This window comes from Tyto alba, unplaced genomic scaffold, assembly GCF_018691265.1.
Source record: "Tyto alba isolate M040663 unplaced genomic scaffold, T.alba_DEE_v4.0 Super-Scaffold_13, whole genome shotgun sequence".
NCBI classification, from domain to species: domain Eukaryota; kingdom Metazoa; phylum Chordata; class Aves; order Strigiformes; family Tytonidae; genus Tyto; species Tyto alba.
Window position 1 is genome coordinate 31,022,446 of NW_024881275.1, and position 21,596 is coordinate 31,044,041.

At 36.0% G+C, this 21,596-nt stretch overlaps 1 protein-coding gene across 1 annotated transcript in view; it reads right to left on the reverse strand.

The window, feature by feature from the left end:
* Positions 1 to 464: 464 nt before the first annotated feature.
* GDA (guanine deaminase) overlaps positions 465 to 21,596 on the reverse strand; it is a 28,532-nt gene continuing 7,400 nt past the window's right edge. The window contains exons 2-14 of the mRNA XM_033010405.2: positions 20,763 to 20,851; positions 18,919 to 19,090; positions 16,361 to 16,448; positions 14,934 to 15,039; positions 12,024 to 12,051; positions 10,520 to 10,627; positions 9,401 to 9,508; positions 7,141 to 7,238; positions 6,354 to 6,421; positions 5,742 to 5,888; positions 3,210 to 3,328; positions 2,103 to 2,130; positions 465 to 1,027 (exon numbers count right to left, since the gene is read on the reverse strand). Coding sequence (XP_032866296.2) covers positions 957 to 1,027; positions 2,103 to 2,130; positions 3,210 to 3,328; positions 5,742 to 5,888; positions 6,354 to 6,421; positions 7,141 to 7,238; positions 9,401 to 9,508; positions 10,520 to 10,627; positions 12,024 to 12,051; positions 14,934 to 15,039; positions 16,361 to 16,448; positions 18,919 to 19,090; positions 20,763 to 20,851 — 1,230 coding nt within the window. The 3' untranslated portion in view covers positions 465 to 956. The remainder of the gene's footprint in view (positions 1,028 to 2,102; positions 2,131 to 3,209; positions 3,329 to 5,741; positions 5,889 to 6,353; positions 6,422 to 7,140; positions 7,239 to 9,400; positions 9,509 to 10,519; positions 10,628 to 12,023; positions 12,052 to 14,933; positions 15,040 to 16,360; positions 16,449 to 18,918; positions 19,091 to 20,762; positions 20,852 to 21,596) is intronic.

Sequence of the window (21,596 nt, forward strand, 5' to 3'; positions counted from 1 at the left end):
GAAGGAAGCTGAACTAGATGAAGCACTCCCTCTAGTCCAGAAAAACCTCTTCATTTGTTTCCCATCGGGTAGCCTGCTCAGATATCTTGGGGTCTGCTTCTAATTTCACACGAGATCCATTCAGCTGTCACTCAGCTGAAGGTAATTCAATGGTGTGGGTAGAAGATCAGGCTGACCACTTCTAGATTTACAAACAAAATCTGTGGAAATGCAGTTTCAGCTGAGAGAATTACGGAACAATGCAGCCCTTCCGCTCTCCAAGCCCGCCTCCCCAGGACTAATGCCCTGTTTCTTATTTGGTTCTTCCACCAGTTCTCTTCTGCCTGACTATAAATGACAAATCTGAACTCTTTGATAATAAGGGCCCTTATTTATTTATAAATACACGCTTCTTATCTAATTTATTTTAAAAAAAATAATGTTTTAAATGAAGTAATTACTTAAAAAAAAATAAGGTCCTAAAGAAAAGTGAAAAATGTTCTAAGTGCCCCAAAATGTCACTGATTTTTCTGTACTTGGTGATAATACTATGGAAATTGCATTCTGCTGTGATACTCATTATCTGCAAAATCAATTTACCAGCATTTGCTTTTTTTTTTTTTTAAATTCAGATGCATTATAGATAATGACAGTCTCATTGCTCTTCATAATGCTTCCTACACTATTATTAAAAAGAACAGAAGGTGTCCTCTTTAATTAAGGTGTTCAACAAATCCCTTATCAAAGCACACATGTTATTTTTACAGTAAAATTTAAATATCCGTTTCCTCTAGAACTGTGACAATTTTGGTACAGTGATTGTTGAAAGATCTAACAAAATTTCTAATGTTTGCAAGTTTTAAAACATGAAACAAAAATGAGGTGTCATTCCTGATGATCAGGCACTGTGTTTAATCAACGTTTTCCAAATCAGATGCAGAATGATGAGCAGAGTATTTTGCAAAAGGGAAATGGATTTATACTGAACTTGAAAAAGGAACCACTTGCTTTCCAGCCACATACACTTCAGAAATATTCCGATCATCACCTGAAATAACATGGCCAAAACAGAGATTTGCACATAAATCTATGCAACAATTTAATTAACGAAAATTGTGCATCCCACAAAATCAGTTTTGGAATACATCATTTGCAGTCACTGTTTCCTTAGGGCTGAGAAAGTTTATTTGGAAAGAAATAGTCAGGGCTATCACAAAGGTCAATGGATGCTTAAACAACCACTGGGTTTTTTTACAAAATAAACATAGCATTCAGCTACAGTATCATGGATTTTCTATGTATTTATGTATGTATATACATATTTCTATGTATTCAAACTATGAAAATATTATATATCTGTACAGAAAACACATTTTTGCACAGTATCTGAGCTAACTCAGGTACCAGACAGCAGCAAAGCTGTTTTGCCTCAGCCACCTTCTCAAAAGATAGAAACTTAATTAGGGAATGACACAAAGGTGGCCAGAGCTAGCACCAGTTACCTCTATGTAACAACCCAATGGGCACCGCAGCTCTTGGTCCAGATGATGCCCGATAAAGAATATCTAACCTCACAGGGAGGTGGGATTGTTTGGGTTGAGTTTTGTTTTAAAGGCCATCTTTTTTGTTTGGGAGTAAAAAAACCACAGTGACAACTGGTCTGCAGAAGTCCTTCTGAGCTGAACTGGTTCTGAACCGGTGATTAGCATGTCAGTGTTTCTTTACTATGAAATATGATTATCTCATACTGTAGATAAAGATAGGTGTGGTAATGAATCTGACAAACATGGTGATCACGTTGAATTGTTTAACTATGTCCCAAAGAACAAAAGTTAAACCACTTAATTCTTACTCAGTATTTAGAAATAAGTATTAATAAATGTAAGTAAATGTATATTTAATTAATGTAAATAAATATTTGTACTAATAAAGTGACATATTAATGCTTATAGACAATGTAATTAAATTAAACTAAATTAAATTAAAATAAATATTTAATTACTGTAAACAAATGTAGATTTATTTATGTATAAATAAATTTATTATTACCCTCCACATTAATTTAGGCAATTTTTGATATACAAAACAAAAGAATTATATGTGGGATGAGAATCAGAACATACCTAGATACAGGAACTTTTGGAGAGTGTCCTATAAAAAAAAGTAGGAGAAAACAAAATTCAGAAAGCAGTATTTGCTATCCCAGATCATAATTATTTGAAGCTTGATAGAATTGATAAAAGTAGTTTTCCCAAATATTCCTACTAACAGTAAAATAAAAACTTAATTTGCACATTTTCTCATAACTAACTTTCAGTAAGGAGGCTGTATGTCTCAGGAGGAAAACACTGCACAAGTTTGACAGTATAAACAAATATATGTCTAACACACAATACTTCCCCTTCTTCTTAGAATTCTCAAATTCATGTAATTATTGAAAAATAAGACAAAATTGTAAGCATTTTTAAAGTCATAAGAGCTGCTAATTTAGCTAAAAAGGTGTTGACTTAAACTGAAAAAAAATTTTTTTCCAGAATTATTTTTAAAGAATTTAATCTAATTATTTTGGTTGAAACACATCAAGGAAAAATCACCTCACCACTTATGCCTGTATTTCTGAGTAAATGGTGACATTCAGAATAGAGATGGCAAAAGGCAGTCTGGCCACATCAGTAAATTCAAGTAACTGTGGTCCATTAACTTTTTTAATCATAAAAGGTTTTTCTATGAGAAGGTCTGCCCATTGCATAATGCCAATACTGCTTATATGTTTGCATAAGAACTGTGCTTTCAACTCAAGTTAGCCATCATGAGCTCTTGCTTAAGTGTACAGTAGCAGCGCAGTCAAGGCAACCCAGCCTTTACCTGGGAACAGGTTGACATTTTTGAGTTTGAACTCAAAGTGTTAATTAAAACTAAATTGCTTTTTATTGGCTGCCATTTGTCACTTCAAATAGCTAACTCAAGCTGTCAGCCAGGGCTAATAAAGCATGCATTAAGAAATGTCACATGCATTTTTGCTCATGAGGATATGGGGCTGTCACTGAGGACAGCAAGATTCTAAACAAAACCATCCAGTAAACCTCTTGGGCTGAAATAGACAGCTGTGGTGTAGTACATCTGATTCCCATTACTGGAATATCTCTCAAGAGACTTATTCTGGCTGTAACATGGACCTTCCCCACCTCATTTCGGGTAATTTTTTGGATCATTAACCCTGTTCTGATTACCTCAAAACTGTCAGCAGAGAACAAGTCAAAAGGGCTGTCTGACGCCTTCGTGTTGATTAGCAGTGCATCAAATTCTTTGCCGACCTCAAAGTTTCCAATCATGTCATCTAGTCCTAGAGCTGAGGAAGAAAATAAACTCAGACCTTCAACACAAGCCAGCTTCCACCATGTGGAAGCACCTGGCAACTTACTTGAGAGGTTCATAAGAAAAAGAACAAGAATTTAGCTGATTACAAGAAAAAACATGAAAGCAAATTCAGCAGTGAGTATGTTAGCATCTGAGTTCTTAAGCAACTTCTCAATAAAAACATGTATATTTTGGTGAATTTCTGTTAAGGGTAAAAGAAATCTGAAAAATAATTTGAACACCCTTTTGATTTTTGTTCTCTGAATGTTCTCCATTGATCTTGTGTCCTTGCAGATCTGATGTATAGGCCACTAACTCTCTAAAGTGGAATAACAATTGTTTACATTACAAAAACTTTAAAGCCCCAAAAGGGGCAATAAAACAAAATCAGAGAAACAGTGAAGTATATAATAACACTCACCTTGCCAAGGCACTATTAGATTTAATTGTTTAAACAGTTTAAGCACCTTTGACAAGTTGCATAGACCTATTACAACAGTAACATATAATAATACGATAATAAAATAGGTGTGCAAAGAGGATAACTAAGGGTAAGTAGCAGGAACAAAGAACAATACGGTATGGAAAAAACCCATAGCCAGATCTGGAGGTCTCATACCCACCTGTAAGGTTTGTCTTGTGGTCTGTTGTTTAGCTTTGTTATTTCAAAGCTTCATTACAACTTCTGGTTGTCAGATTCACTGAGATCTAGTTTTACTAGATCTGTGAAATACAGTTTCATCTTCAGTGACTGAGTATTTGCAAGTGCTTATAATGCCTAAAGAGACTACTTTGTGCCTCCTTGGAAATTATTTAGGATAGTTTTAAATTGTATGAAGTATCTATGCATTAAATCAACTTTTCCAATACTCTAGAGTCAAACTAAGTTATCAAAGTGGATAATATCTGCAAATAATTTGTTCAGTTGTTTTCAGATTGCTCCTGTCTGATAACAGAACTTCAGCCTCCAGTGAAGTTTGTGTGTAGCAGGAACTTCATAATAGCTTAAAGATATCTTAACTCTTCCAAATGGTGAAATGTTTTGACTATCTACCAGTTTCAATGAAAATCATCTCATGTTCTTTCGTTTACGAGCAGAATGCAATTTTTAGATTAAGCACAAGAGGGCAACAATTGCTTAGGAACAAGTGTTTTAGCGAAGTGAATTGCTGCAACAAAGAACAGGTCATTTAAATTTCCACAAACTGTACTTGGTCAGGCTACTGGAAGGTTGTATGAGTAATTTATATTCTACACTTGACAGTGATTCAGTAAGGATAAACCAGCTCAAAATTAATATATAAAATAAATGTATTACTAAGTAAGCCTAAGAACCCAGATAAAGCAAGTAGCAGGGAATGAACACCATGCATGTGTTTGAGATTTCTGTAAGTTTTCCTTTCCGTACCTCAGCTAATTTCTTCTCACCTTTGATGAGAACAGTATCTATTGTTGGAAAAAGAATTCTCCTTCTTTGACCCCTGCCCATTTTCTGTCTTCTCTATCTCCACATTATACCCTCCAGAAACTCAAGTACAGTTCCGAGAAGACCAGTTTGATAACATTTTCATTACATATTTCAAACTTACATTAATAGGTCCCAATGGTGTTTTTTGACAACTACACAGATGTTACACTGAAAAGACCTGGAACCAGTTCTTTAGCAGGTACTGAGCTCATTCCTGCTAACTGAGAGAGTAATAAATTTTTACTTATGTGTGGATTTGCTCTCTGCTAAATCACCCAAGCTCTGCTAAAACTTTGCTAATTGTATAAATCAGTATGTGCATGCTGATCATGATAAAACACGCCAGTAAACCAGAATAACTGATATACTATATGAATATATTCTGCAGATGTAACCGTGTCTTAAACAGACATGATGCACATCCTGTTTAAACACTGTGCTTTTCTCTGACTGAGGAGTGATTTGCATGATGTTTTGATTTGCTAGAAAGACAGTGACAAACTGCCTCACTGAGAGCTCAAAAAGCAGAAACAAAATTAGAAACTGATGACAAACAGGATGCTTTATTTTATAGTAATTGCACAGCTTTTCCTCTAAGTGTTGGTTGCTGAGAAAACAAAGTCTTTCCAATTGGTGTGATAAACATACAAGCACTAATGAATAAGAAGTCTGAGAATCTTTGCAAATAAAATGTACAACCCTGAAAAATCACTAAGATTCTACTATTAAACTCTCAATATCGATATGAACACCCTTCTGTAATAAGCTTAGTATGGGTATGAGAGTCTGAAGGATATCTATCCCCAGCAGATATCATTTTAGGCTTCACTCTGGCACCAGAAAATCTGTAAATCCAGCCACCTTTCAAAGACAGTGAGAAATAATATCAAAAAAAGATGTAGTTCTCTGTGTATATCCTAAAGAAATTTCTTCTTACCTTGGCTTCCTCCTAGAGTGGCTAGTTGAAAAGCTTCTGCAAGAGTTATCCCCGTTTCATTCACTTTATTGATCTGAAGGCTATTAGATGCCATCATTGTTTTCCTGATGGCATCAAGCATAGAAGCTGAATATCCACCAGCAACATCTAGAAGGGATCATACTCTTAGAAACAAGCTTTGGAAATAATTCTCTGCATTATACTTCTACGAGCTTTAATTAAATGTTAAGAAGTGGCAGATGTGGTAAGCACAAAAAGTTTTACTGCTAAGCGCTGAATGTATAATTCCTAGTAAATGTGCTCTCAAATACAAAGTCAGGTAAATAGAACACAACACACAGTGACTGAAACCTGAAAAGCTGTTGTTCAAGCCCTGTTTACTCTCACAACAGGAAGAAAACTTTCTTCATTAATTTTTGGTTTTCTTTTTAAACACTTTTGGAGAAGCTCTAGATTTCCATACTCTAGACTTCATTACTGTAGAGGTAGTGGAGGAAAAAAAGCTGGTCCATAAGTTGGAAACATTCTGACTTTTAAATATGAACAAGTAGGCATGTTTTTGCATTTCCCAATGGTTTCCAAAAGAAACCATTTTTACAGCAAACTACTAACCTGTGCCAAGTCCAAGCTTCACATTGTGTTTCAGGACCTTTTGCACATTTAAGACACCACTGCGTAACCTGGATTGGAAGAAGAAACATGTTCTGTGTGATACACGCAAAGAAAGTTCAGGAAGAGTAGCACTGCAGAGATGTTTCATGACAAATGCTCTCAGAATTTGTGCAATAAATCGAGTTTATCAAACTTGGATGGAACATTTGCATTCATAGATCTGAAAGATCAGTTTTAGTCACTAAAAATAAAAGCAGTTCTTCTCAATTAAAAACTCCCACAGTTTTATAGTTATCTACTGAAAACGACTCCCGGTATAGCTGTGAATAAATCCAGTTACGATATAAAATACATTTCAGAAGATAGAAGTTATTGCTTATGTTAAAGGCAAAATGACTGTTAACATTTACTACAGTATCCTGGATGGATATAATACAGTATTGCATTTCTGCTTAATAGAAAAAAGACAGAAGACTATATGACACACTCTAATTTCCCCAAAGCATATGCATGCTTTATGGGGAAGGGAGGTGGCCTGAATCTGCCATTAATAGAAAAGTCAAAATAAATAAATTTTAAATATATAGAAATATATATATATATTTTATATATTACTATTCTGAAAGATTACAAGTCATTCTAGAGCACACCATGCAGAAGTGGAGCACGAACCGTCATGCTCCATCCAAATGTCACTTCTGGTGGAATGAGGTATCATATAAGTAGCCTTGTAATGGTACAGCTTTATTTAATTGTACACCATTCTTTTTTTTTTTTTTTAACTTACGAAAAATTAGAATTGGGACAATGTGAAATTGCAGCTCCACGAAGACTAAAAAGTTTCAGCTCTTCTTCAGAAAGGTAACAGGCATGAGCCATCACTGTCTAAAGAAAAACAAAACCACCAATTTACTCAATATTGCATTTACTTCAATGCCTGTGATTTTTGCTGCACTGCTTTTAATAGCCAAGAGGACACCTTTTACCATCAAGGGAAACTAATGCACTTCTTGAATAAAGATCTCAAAATCAACAAAGGAGAAACTATATCATTAACTTTAGTATGCCTGATACATCATTCCCTCATTTTTTTTCATTTATTAATGTAAGAAGATAGGGTGCTGACTCTTGCAGTGACTGCTGTGACCTAAGAGCTTCAAGGAACAAAAGCAAGACTTTTCCAGCTGTCCTAGCACTGTAGTAACCTTATGATTTATATTTTGTAGCTAACACAGAAATTAAGTACTGGGGCTAGCAGTATATCAGGTACAATGTAAGATGTAGGTACTCTTGGCATGTTTCTCATTGTCTTTCTAAAGGTTTGCACCAAGTAGGTAGATATATATATATAGAATATTCTTCAATTAAAATAAACTAATTTGTTATGCAACTGATGAATGATTTTTCTTTCTCAGCCTACATAGCTGACTTTAAAAATAAGTTCACATGCAGTATACAGAAAACAGAGAAGTATAGCATGGTATTATTTAATAGGACATAAACCAATTATTCCCAGACAAATCTCATTGAAATTACCTCATATGTCAAAAGCCCACTCAAAGAGAAGAGCAAGAGCTCTGTTAGGCTTTGCAATCTGCTGATAAAAATGTGAACAGCACAGGGACTGCTTCCACTAAGCTTCTCCCAATAGCACTGTTCTCTTGCCGTCTTTACTCAACAAGTTCAAATGTAACTGGAAATGCAATGAGAATTGTCACCTCTTAAGGACATATATGTGGTAGCTGCTGAACCGTATCTCTGCTGATTTGTACTTCTTTTGAAAAAGAAGGAAATAATTCAGCCACAGCTCGGGAAAACATCTTTTAAAATATTAAAAAAAGTTTAATTTGATGTCATAGTTCTGGTGGTTGGGGAGGGGGGAATGTCTGTGAATCTGTTATGCTTGTGTTTAATAAAATGCTTCTCCACACAACCAGGAGCCTGATGCCAGAAAGCACCGGTAGTCCTGATTTTCAGTGTCCATTTTTAGAGCTATGCATATAAAAGTATGACAGAATCCTAAGAGCTATGTTTTTCCATCACTGATATTCTCTTTAGTACACTGACACAACAAATCAGCATGCACAGGACTGTGCGACAGAATAAAAGTTAATGTCTACATACTTTAGTAGTCCATATTGATGTCTCAAATAAAAAAGACTATAAATAAGTAATTTACTGGGGTACATTTTCAAAGACAGAATGGGAGATCAACAGCTAATTCCCAAGGAGTTCCCAGCTGCCCTTTGTGCCTCTGAAAATTCTCTCCTAAAAACTTAAATCAATTTGACTGATGCTTAAGTATTCTGACTTCAGTTAGGCTGTTCGTATTCACTCTTGCATGGGCTCTCCACTATCAGATGTGTTCTGGCACTCCAACCTATACTTAATGTGGGCTGGTATCAGATCTGCTTGCATTTATCTTGTCAGCACAAAGCTTTAATGAATTTCAACTCTTCAGGCTACTGTGCCTCTCAATACTTGTTAAAATCAGCTCATGAGATGAGAGTGCTTTTGGATAGTCAGAACAGTAAAGTGTACCCATCTGTATATGAGGTTCACACACAAAATTCAACAGGATAAGCTGCTTTTCTGTAGGAAATCACCAAAAAATTAAGCTGGTCCTACCATAACACTGTAGAAAACTCTTCGGGCAAAAGCAGTGTGCAAGAACATTGTAATAGAAGGGTAACTGGGTACTGGCCAAGAATTACCAGCTCCTACAAGCACAGCTTTACCTAGTCTCCTTCTGATCACCCTGCCTCAGTTCTCTTTGGAGCCCTTGGAAAATGGATCAGGGAGCATAAAATACCTTTATTGTTCATCTCTTCTAAAATGCTTAGGAAAACTGTTGGCTTATCCTTATCTAAAGTTCCAATACCTTGACCAATACCTGTCCAACAGAGAACACAAAACCAATTTACTTTCCCCCCAGATGTCACTGACCTTGACAAAACAAAACAAACTTCCCAGGTAACTACAGCTAATCATCAAATTCTCTACATGGATAAGTCTAAGCTATGCTGTGGAAGTTTTTATACAGCTACCTTGCTGGTAAGCAGCTTGTTTTTATCATACAATTCAGTGTAATTCTGGTAGGCAGGAAACATGTTCTCCACAAGTTTGAGTTCTTCTTCATTCTCACTTATGTGACTCTGCAATAAGAAAATATATAGCAATGAGTGCTTTACAACCTTCTGAGCAACCCAGTGGTGTTAAACATATAATGATACAAACTAGTATCTGTAGAGCCTATAGTTCTCTTTTCATTGGAGAGGTCTCTGGGACCCCAAAAAGTATCTCCATCTGTTCCTTTAAAAGTGACATGAGACGATATGTCTGGATAGTCCTTCCCAGTAGTTTGGTAACATAATGTCCCACTTGGTATTTGGCAAATGTTAAAATAATAAATGAAATAATCCATATGACTGTGAGGTAAAAGAGAGAACCAGCCTACCACAGAATGGACCCTGGGATCAGGGCAACAAAGAGATAGCTGGTCCATGTATCTTCAAATGGGCTGATTAATTCCTGGTCTCAGATAAAAATCTAATCCTCCTGTACTCCCGCTGGAGCATATATTTTCAAAATGTCCACTTCATAAGGACAAAAAATCCTAATGTAGGATAGCTTTAAGAAAGTATATCCTTAGAACTGTGTAGCCAAAGAAGAAACATCTCAAAGTTTCAACAGACCTGTAAACTTTAAAATGTCTATTTTAAACATAAAAATTCATCACACAAAATCCTACAGTTATGTTAACAAAGTTAAATGAGATACAGAGATGAGTAATTCTTTTATCTACTGAAATCTGCTCTGTACAGAAAAAGCAGAAGGCAGAGAGACAGATATTAACAACCTTGGACTAGGGAAAGCAACCTTTACTAACCCAAAGATTGCTCTAACCTGCGATACTGGGTGCCTGTCTCCTAGTGACCGTGTGCTGGGGTTTACTGAGTTGCGCATCCTTCCAGCTATGAGCCTTCTCATTTCCTGAGCAGGTCACAGTGTTCTTGCAGAGTACCATCAATCATTTCAGAGGAATTTAAGACAGGCTCCAAGGTAAGAATGTGGTTTAAGTGTTTTGATGAAATTATGAAAACTCCCTGGTCTGTATGCTATCTATCCAAACTATTTAAATTGTATACAGAGGTCCCAGAGCTTACCTGCACATGGAGATCACGAGCCTGTGCTAAATCGCCAAGGGCACACAGTAAATCCTCTGAGCAGGAAGGGCCAAAGCGGGGGGTTATTACAGGCTGTACCCTTGGATACTGAAAATATTAAAAAGACATGCTTGGGATTCTACATCTGTATATCAGCAAACATAATTAAGACAACCACTTACACAGCAATTACATCTTGTCTTCCTTGCTTATTGCTTACTGCATCCTTGTCAATCCAGATTAAGCCATACAGTCATTGACTTATTTTTATTAGAAATTTCACCACATAAATAGATCATCAAAGGTTTTTTCTGGAAAGGGTTTTAATGAACCTTAGTAAAGAAGCTATTTTCATTAGATTTATTCCATTGAGCCACTGATTTTACCAGACTTCAAGAGAAGCACTGGATGCTTTTTCGTATTTGCTGGCAGTCCAGCATGCATTAAGATAAGTAAATCAGATAAATGACCAGATGTTTTTGTGAATGCCGCTTCTGTGAATATCCAAGATATAATGATGCAAAACTGCGGAGTTCTGTAAAACAAAAGCCTTTTTCTTGTTTGATCTTTTCCACTCATGATAGGAATAAACTGTCCCTATACTCCCTAGATAGGAAGATGAGTGGTAGCACCAGATAGATATGCTACACAGTAGGAAACAGGGGAGAAGACACCAAGATTAGAGCTACAGATGTTTATTTTACACCTTGCACTTCTGGATTAAAATTTTCATAAAAAATAGACAATGGCATTACAGCTCTGCTTTCAGTCACAGGCAAGTGTTGTGCATGTGGCACCACTGGAAGAGCATATATGATAACTTAGTTTGCAGTTTCTTATACCAACTACCAGCCCAGGACTTCTGCAGCCAAATTAATAATACATATGATTTCAGCATTAAACTCTAGGCATCTGTTCTTGATTATTTTGAGATATAAATACCAACAAATGAAGCCATTGAAAACAAAAGGATGATAAGAAAAGTATCCCTGATTGTAATACTGGAGTGTAAACCTCTATCTTTACCTCAGGACTGTAAACCTGAATTTCTTTAGAAACACACTGGAAGACATATGCTGACCCAAAATATCAATTTGGTAATGGATTAGTACCTGTACTGTTAAACCACCAATTTCTGCTGTGAAAACTTCTTTCACTAGTCTATTTATGTATGACAGCTATCAACTGATTTCCACCTTTCTTTGAGAGAAAATTGTCCTTTCTAGGTAGCCCAATATTTTAGAGTCAATAGAGAACACACACACAATATTATTCTGCTGTGCTCTGACCACATGAAACTGAATTTACATTGCTACAAGGCTATTTCTCAACAACACAGCTAGCAGAACATGTTTCAGACCGATGATATCCATTTACTACATAGAAATATGTATATTTATTGATTTGCCACTAAGCCAGCAGAGTTTGTCAGTGGGATTAACTACATATATTCACACATCATCTTCTGAATACAGAAGTGAATACAGAGAGGAACCCTACTTACTTTCTTTTCCAGGAGTTCTTTAACAAACCTGAAAAAGGGTAGGAATAAATCTGTTATAAATCTGTCATCTGTGTTATAAACTATGAAGAATACAGAAAATGTTTACTTAGATACCCTATTAAGCATTTCAGACATAGATCAATTTTTTAAAGAAAGTTGGGCCAGATCATCAAACAAAATAAAAAGAAGTAACACAATGAAGTCAAGATAGTTACACCAAATTATGCTACCTGTGAATTTGACCCTGAATATGAAGAATTTTTTTCATTTGAAATAACTGACATTGGACACATGGTAATTACTCCGAGTTCTCACTGAAAACCAAATACACGTTACATTAAATTAATTGAAAACATAATTATAAGCTACAGTTGCATCATTAAAGGGGAAAAAAAAAAAACCAAAACAATAAATACTTAAATTTGTCTGTCCATAAATTTAAACTACAGCATTAAATATATTCTATTATTTAAAATCCTATTTTTAAAAGATGCTGCAGTATTTCATACCTCATTTACACTAGTTGCATGTGTCCTTGTTCATTTAAAGGACCTCTGATTTTCTGGGAATGCTTGCATTAATTTTACCATACATATTATCTACCTTACGGAAAGTAGAGTATAGATTTACTTATTTTGTTAAATAAAAGAAACAACACCAGAAATATCCACAAAACACCCCAAGTAGTCAATATAAGTAATGCAGATGAGCAAATAAAACTTCATCTGACCTTGCAGGGAAGAAATTATTTGAAAACTCATATATATAACTCATATATAACTCATACTACTTGTGTACACAAATAATTTCCAAGCCAGCTTGAGATGGGTTCTGGACATGATTTCTGTATATTTTATGTCATAGTTTATATTCAGACAAAAAAGTAACTTTGGTCACAACAAACATTGAATCAAATTTGTCAAAAATCTTCAGATGGAAAAGAAAATTATGCTGGAGGCTAAATTCACAACACTGGAGCTGGTGCTAGATCACCAGCTGGAAGTGAGAGACCTAAGCTCAACTTCTGAAATGACCAAAGGAGTTTGAGCCCACCATTGTCTAACTCTGAGAGCCAAAACGCAATGTGAATTAGGTATTGTCTGTCTGTCTCTCCTCTTACTGATTCACCTCATATAATAATAAAATATTAACTGGAACAGAAACTGTCACGAAACTATAACTTTCAGGTGATAATCCAAAACCTCCAGATGGCTGGTTTAATTCTTTTTCACTTTCTTCCAACAGTGTCAGCATTGTTTCAAAACTGAAATACCTTTCTCAAAATGTGCTATACTTTGTTGGCTTATTGTACTTCTCTGTGAGGAAAGAAGCTCAGGTTCAAACCACTGTCTTCTGTTGCATAACAGATTTGAACATGGGTCCTCCTCTTTCCAGATGACTACTACTACTACTACTACTAGTAGCACATAACATATTCTAGATTTCAGTTCCCTAACTTTTTATTCAACCCTCTTTGCAGAAAGGTACATTCAAATTCTTGACTTGAATTGACATTTCATATATGAAGCACTTGGAAATGTATATTATGCCTATGCATACAATGTAAGTATTTCTGGACATTAACTGTAAAGAACTGAAATCAGTGTAATCCATTTTCTGACAGTGTGAGAGAGCCCATTTCTTAGGTCCTCTAAAAAAAAAAAAAAAAAAAGAAGAAAAAAAGGTTGCCTTCTTAAAGGAATAGCTTTTCCATCCTTCTGCAATTGTATTACTGCAATTCACGCCTGATGCCATAAGTACTGATCCATGCCAACAAGTACACAGCTCTCTTCTCTAGATAGCTCCGGAGTACTCGTGGCAGACTCTCATCCAAAGCTGAGAAACATTTGTTATTAACACAATCACATGAGAAGAGAGTTGGAGGCACAAGATAAATATTTAAAATAAAGCTATTTAGATCATTCTGAAGCTTTAAAATGTATCAGAACTGGAAGTTCTGCCACATTTGAGCCCACTCAGCAGCACTCATGTTGTATCACAAAAACTGGGGATTTACATGAAGGAAAACAAATGTTAGTAGAGTGCAAATTACTAATATTATATGTTTTTAAAATGTCTTTCAATATAAACGACATCAGAAAACCATGACCATTTCTAACGTTTACTGGCATTCTGCTAGCATGATTTGCAAAAATAAGGTAGCAACTTCACACAAGCTCCGTAAGACACTATTACTGTTAGGTATTTTCTCATTCAGCCTGATACCTGAACCACTTATACAAATAAATAAATAGTCCCATGAAAAAAGCTGTTTGTATGCTTCAGCATCTTCTGAACATGGATGCAAAAGATAAGGGGAACCTAAGGCAGCAGGCTGCCACACTCCAGTCTTGGGTCCCCTCCGCTATGTACATTGACTTAATTTGATTCTCCTTCATTCTCTCAGCTGCAAGTTAGAGTAATTTCACTGGTGCTATGCTGGAGGAGAGGAGAACCACAGCATGTTTAGAATGGGGTATATGAAAGCTGACTCCTACAGCTTGAATAAAGCTTTATGTTAAGTGCGGGAAGGAAATGACTCAGAAGTTAATGGGGCAAAGGAACTGATTGCCACCCCACCATCCCATGTCAGGTCACATCACCTTCACACACAGAGCTGTGAAGGAAAAAGAGAAATCAGAAAACAGGCAATAACATACACCTATTTTCTCCAAACTCTAGAGCTGTAGTTTCTCACTTTCTTTGGAAGAGCAAGAGAGAAACTGCTTGGGCTGTGCAGCAACTGGGCATGCAGGAATTGTCAGAACTGTATGAAAAAATACTGTCAGAAGAAAAAAAATGTTCTTAATAAATTTATACTGTAAATTCTTAGTCAGCTTCACATTCACTTTTCAGATGTATGAAAAAGTCTGGTTTCTACAGGTTGTGGCATCAATTTAACCACCTTACCTTTCCGTCTCTTGGACAGAGTCATGAGTAATCTCTTTGTATTGTGGCACACTGTCATTCATATCCATGCAGACTTTTCCAACAAATGCTCGTTGACCAAATTTATCTGTTGAAATGCATAAGAAAACAAAACTCAGAATCACTGGTTCTCAAAAACTGCAATCAAAGCCCGCACTGAAATCAAAATAGCAAACTCCACCCCCACGAGCTTAATTTAAGAAGAACAGAATTTATGTTCTTAAGTTGGGACTATCCATGTGACTTTTAAGGCTAAGAAGGAAAGAGAAAAAAAACCAATACATTTAAATAGGAGTTCTCTTCCACATTAATACCCAGATTTATCAATTTTATAATTGAGGACTAGATTACTGTTCTCTTCCACGTTAATACCCAGATTTATCAATTTTCTAATTGAGGACTAGATTACTGTAGTTTAACCACAACCAGAATTCATAATGGTACTATATGAAGAAAACCACTGTGAAGTGGAGGATGAGAAACACAAGCATCAAAATACAGTAGCTGTAGCAGATTACTCGGAGCTGAGAAAAGGCACAAATATCTCAGCAAACCATCTCTCCTTAAGCGAAAGGTATGAGGTTCCTAACATGCCTCCTGTGTGCAGTTGGATGGAGGAAACTACCAGAGCTACCTCTAGCCTTTTTCTTGAGATTTAGCCATACTAGGACTTGGAACTCATGTGTAAAACTTAAAACAAATGCATATAATATTAAATTCTAAATTTTTAAACATTTCTAATTTAGATCTCTTTTGTCCACTTCTACTTTCGGAGTTGTTGAATACAATGGCTTCAGAGTTATAAGGTTTTCCTACAAAATCAGAAAGACTAGGGAATTTTTGATGGAAACTGAGATTCTCATTAAATTGCTCTTCTTTAGAAGCTGGATGAGCCTTGAGAAATCCTGCAAAAATCACACCACTTTCAAACAGCAGGCATTTGCAACGGTGAACAGAAGGGAGGGATGTGATCCTGACACAACTCCCACTGTTCTGGTTACCGAGGGTGTGTGCAGATTTTTGATGTTGATTCTCAACTGAAACTTCAGTGTATCAGGAAATTAATGCACTGACTGCCTCTCTTGTCATTCAGCCCTTTAATCCTCAAATAGCAAAAGGCTAGATAGAGCAGAGAACTGCAGCTGAAGAGCAACTCCAGCAGACCTAACACAGGCTCAGCCAGCAGCTGATTTGGGAATGAAGAGACTGGCAGAAACAACAGTAGGAGAGAGGCAGTTAAGTGAACAGGGGTACCTAGGGTGGATTCTGGGGCCACAGTACAACAGACACAATGAATAAAAAATAAATTAGTAGAAAGACAGATCCCTAGCTAGTCTAAAACTCCTGAGCTCTGTTTCCTTCAACTAACGCAGTCTGCAACATCCCTCAAAACTTAGTGTTAGTCTTACCTATGATTTCAGCAAGAAGAAGAGAAGTATCTGTGTAAATTGTTGCAAAGTAGCAAGCTGTAGTCGTGCCATTCTTTAGAGTTCGTCTCTATAAAAAGAAATCATTTTCAACTGTCTGGGAAAAAAAATAATCAAGCTGCCAAAATGCAGAAGAGGCAGTCTGATTTCAAACTGCAAGAACATTTAGTTATTGTAAAATTGTGCAGTGAAGTGGGAAGGTAAAATATAGATTTTTAATTTCATAGTAGCTTTTTTTGAGTCTAAGTGTTAATAAATACAAAAATTCCTCTTCCAAATCCATACAGGATTTTAACAATGGTTAAACCCATAACAACAATTTCCTTCATCCAAACTGGAAATAAATTCTGACTTATATTTAGAAATATAAACAACCAATCATTTATGTTATTTCCTAGTTTTGAAAGGCTCTCCAAATTTGCACAGTGAAGCACTGTTTACCTAATATTAGCAAAGAAAGACTTTTGGGATAAAGTAGTGGTTTTCACTTGGCCACCTGATGTGGCTAAGAGTCAGGCTTTCATGTATAAAAATCCTTTGTTATCCCTGACTACAAAGTAACAAACTTCAAGGTAAAAGTAAACTGAGAACCACTCAGAGTGTAATTTATTTATTTAATTATACCATTTGAAAGGAGATGGTCATTGATACCTGTTCATATTATTTTTGGAGGACATAACAGTAAATGAAGAGCCATTTAAAGTAACATTAAGTCATGATGAAATGTATAGCTTCAGTTGATCTTGGGACTAACACATACTACCTTGACTACTCATCCAACATACAGGTTTAAATTACATTTTTGGATTCTGGCTATAATGTAATCTGATAATTTTATTTTATTTTTTTGATGAGATATAAGGTGGGACATCCAATGCAACTTCTGAGAATGGCTAGAGCTAATTCTTTGACACACATCAATCCAGGTTCTGTCTCTTCCTTAAAACATTCAAATTAAAGCCAATAATTAAAAATACATCTTTAAGGATTCCTAAAATGAGTCTCAAAAATAGCAATGTCATTACTGAGATTAAATACCTTTGTCTTTCTCAGCTTTTAAAATCCAGAATTGTCTACTTCTGGATTCCTGTCATCACTGTTAAATTAAATTGTTAAATGAACCAGAGGAGGTTCCAGCTAAAATCTGGCAAACTTCACCTAATTTGTTTCTTCTACAAAGTACAGAAAGCGTTTTTTGGAAACAGAGTTTTGATTTGAAAAAATCACTATGCTTTCATTACAGCTCCAAATGTACAAAGATACATCTGAAACAGTATCTGCTTTCTTCAGGTTTAGGCTTGTTTCTAACAGTTGAAGGTTATTAGCCCCATCAAACACTGCAGAGCAACTGATATCCTGCAGCATTTGGGGGTGAAAACGACATTTTTCTAACCTTGTCCTATTAGACACACATGGGGACAACCTAGCCATTGTGTTGAAGCTCCTACAACTAACTTCCATCTCTCACCTGGCAGTTCTTTTCCAGGTGATGTTATTAAACACCTTGCACAGTGACCATTTTAGCTGTGCCAGTGTCATCCAATCTGAACTGATGGAGACAGAACAGTATGTTAAGGCACACTTCTGGGAGCGGAGATCACCTCTACGCTTTACGTAGCTGAAGGCAAGTGTGCTTGCCACCAGAGTTTATAACCAAGCTGCTCCTACATGTTTTCATTATGGCAGAAAGTAATTTTTAAAAAATTTTGTGCAGTAAGGACAGTATCTTATTATTTTGACAACACATGTTGTCACAGTATTAGTCAAATGCAAGGCAATTTATGCTGGCCAAATCATTTAATCCGTTGAACATATTTTAGTCCACATATTAAAGTACACATTTCAGTCATAGGACACAATCGGTACTCTGAAATATGACATAGCTGCTTATTGTTCATCAAGTGGAATTTGACCTTAAAACATTTATATTGCTCAGAATAAGTCTAGCTCAAACACAGTCTCTCTCTTTGTGCCACAGTACTATTGCCAGACTTCATCTAAAGACCCTGCAGTGAAAGGTATTCCTGCTACAGGGACCTCAGCTGTAGAAACATCTTAATTACTCAAAAATATCCTAGATTTGTTGTCTGTGAGAAGTATCTTCTCTTTCACGTAGTTTTTGCAGAAGACAATTTCATAATAGAGGCTTTTTGTGCAGAAAAGGAAATATCCTCTGGTTTTTTTTTTTTTTTTTACAACACTTGGTTATCTCTGCATTGAGGTTGTCAAAACCTTCTAGCTATACCAGCTCTGAGAGTACTCTTAAATCTTGGTCATTGTACTCAGATATCAGAAAATATGATAAACAAGTTCATTGTTAACCATGTGATTAAATGAACTGTCTTATCAGCAACAACAGAACAAGACTGGAACTAGTAGGGGACAAACTTGGCTGGCTATTAGAACAGTGGCTATTGGTTTTATCTGGTTTTCATGACATTAAAACATGCTCTACTATTTCTGCTGATCTTTTGAAAACATACATGTATTTCACAAATATGAATGTTGTCAAGTAGGTAAATGACATTTGCAGCACTTACAACAACTCGGGTGTACACTTCTTCTGCAAAATCACTGTCTTTGTATTTGGCTTCTGTTGGAAATGTGTAGGTAGTCAGCCACTGCAAAAGAGGTAGATCTACTCTTGTACCAGTAAATGAATATTGAGGGGCATGAATGTGTGTATCAACCATTCCTGGCATGAAGAATTCACTAGGGAAAAAAAGAAAATAGTCTAAAATGTCACAAAATTTTCTACAGTAAGTAGTTTTGCTTTGAACACTATACTTGAGCAAAATCCACCAGAGTACATGGCAAGTACAGACTAACCTTCCTTTTTCAGCATCAGCCTATCAACTCCAACTGTACCTCTATCCATAGTCCTTTTATGGTATGAAGCAGTTGAAAAATAACTTTTACACAGACTTACAGATAGCTAACTGAGAGGAAAACTACATAAGAGCATGATGAATCCAATTATCTTTAATATTTACCCATAATAAATGCCAACGAATAAAGACAAACTGACTTCACAATAACTGAAAATACTCCACTATAGAATCCACCTGAAAAAGAGAAGATTTGGGCACAGTCTTGCTTCCTAGTATGTTAGGTATGCCTCTAGCTGCCAGACCATTATATTAACAAAAAAATGTAAGTTTCTATATTACAGTTTTCTTCTACATTACATATGTTTATTTATATGTATTTATTCAATCAATGAATTTCAGGGTTTAACGAAAGAGCAGCCACTGTGTCTATAAATGCAGACACAGACACTAGTGAAAAAAATCTCTGCTCAACATCTTGACAGAAAATGTGTATTTACACTGGAACTGTAATACTGTTTGTTGTCATGTAGTGTTCATGCAATAACAGGGAAGAATATATCAACTTTACCAGGAAGTTGCTAAAATGATTTTGTTCTGTGCTGGAACTCCAGACAGTATAAAATTTCTCTCTTCCCTTCTGCCTGACTAGTGAATGAAGAGAGATTTTGTCTCTTTGTGGTTCCCCTTCTTCCTGTTTTCTTGCATGCTAGAAATGCTGAAAGATCTTTCTCAATCTGAGCCATATTCCCAGCACCTTCCATTTTCCTCAGGCTATTTCAAGTGAAGAAAACATCAGATGACTCATATATACTGTATGATTAGCCTTTCAACAAAGCATACAGATTTTTTAAGAACTGAACACTAAAATGACGTTGCAGCTCTAGATTCTAAGCCACAAGTCATTTACAGTTGTGCTGCTACATGCAAAGCATAGTAGGTGTAATCCAAAACTATTTCACTTCACCAGAAAGGTGGGGGATTTTACTGGCTGAAGAAAAAAGAAGCATTCTAGCTGCAATACAGTTAGAAACCCAAGGGTCTGTGTTTAGGAGGTTTAAATCCTTTAATTTTGTTAGTTTTTGTTAGGGAGTGTGTCAAAGCCCAAGCAATTGGGTTTTTTATCTGCAGTGTTAGTGTTACCAACATTTACTAGGTCTAGAGTTTTGAGCTTAATTAGGCATAGCCCACTGCTAACAAAATGAGTATAAAATGTAATCTCCAGAAAGAACATCATTTACTTCTGTAAGCACAGATCATGTATGAAAGCTAAGTACGGCATTTGATTCTGTGCAGTGTAAATCAGCCAGCACAATTCAGCCATGGCTGAAGTCCCAAACCACAGAATGAAAAAGGCATACAGACCATCCACCCTGCTAGTCCCATCTAGGATGCAGGCGGCTCTGGTGTTGAGAGCTCACATGAGCTGAAAGGGAGTTTTGCCCATGAGACTGGATTTAATGTGCTCCCTGCCAAAACGCACTCACAGACACTTGCATTACATCACTCAGAAAATAAACTGCATTTGCTGAAATTAATCGAAACAAAACACATACTGGCTACTCAGTTCTCTTATGTCAGATGTTTTGAACCTCCACTTCTTAGCCAGTTGCTCTTGCTGATCAGTTTGTTCCAAAAACACAATCTAAAAGAAAGAAAGCATAGATACTTTAAACCTGTATCCCACATCAGCTTTACATGAAGGCAAAACAAGTCCTATCTTAAAACAGATTTTACACATTTACTACAAAGGTGATAGGTTTGTACTGAAATACTTGTTCTTCCTGACTACCAAGCATAATGTTGAAATACATACTCATAATCCAGTGAATAACCTCACCCACTCTGTAACTTGTAAGAAAATAATTAATTCATTCTCAAGTAGTACACGCACAGTAGCACACAGACTTCAGTGTGGACTGGCACTCATGTAACATGCCACCATGCTAGCAGTTGTTCATTGTGGAGGTGTGCGAGAGCCTTAAGGGAATGCAATTACAGTATTCAAAAACAGAGGGGTCGAATTAATTGCTTTGCCTAAGAGCGACTGACACAGCTAAGTATTTTCTAATTTTCTGCTTGCATCATTAATGTTAGGGGTTTTTTAAGTGCCTAGGAAGAGAAAAGAAATTGAGGGAAAAAAACATGGATAATCGTTTCATTTTCCAGAATAGACTAAAAGCATGCTTAAGATCTTTGTTTATTTCAAAAAACCTACAATCTGGGGCCTAACTCAGCCCCATTTGACTCATAGAGGACATCAACTCTGCTGCTGCTGAATTTCTGTTGACAAATCAGAATGTTAGCATACTTCCTGTTAATTTTTAAGTTCCATGGTATTTTAATCTACAACATGACTGTCGGCAGCTGAATTCTCAGCTCTTTATTTC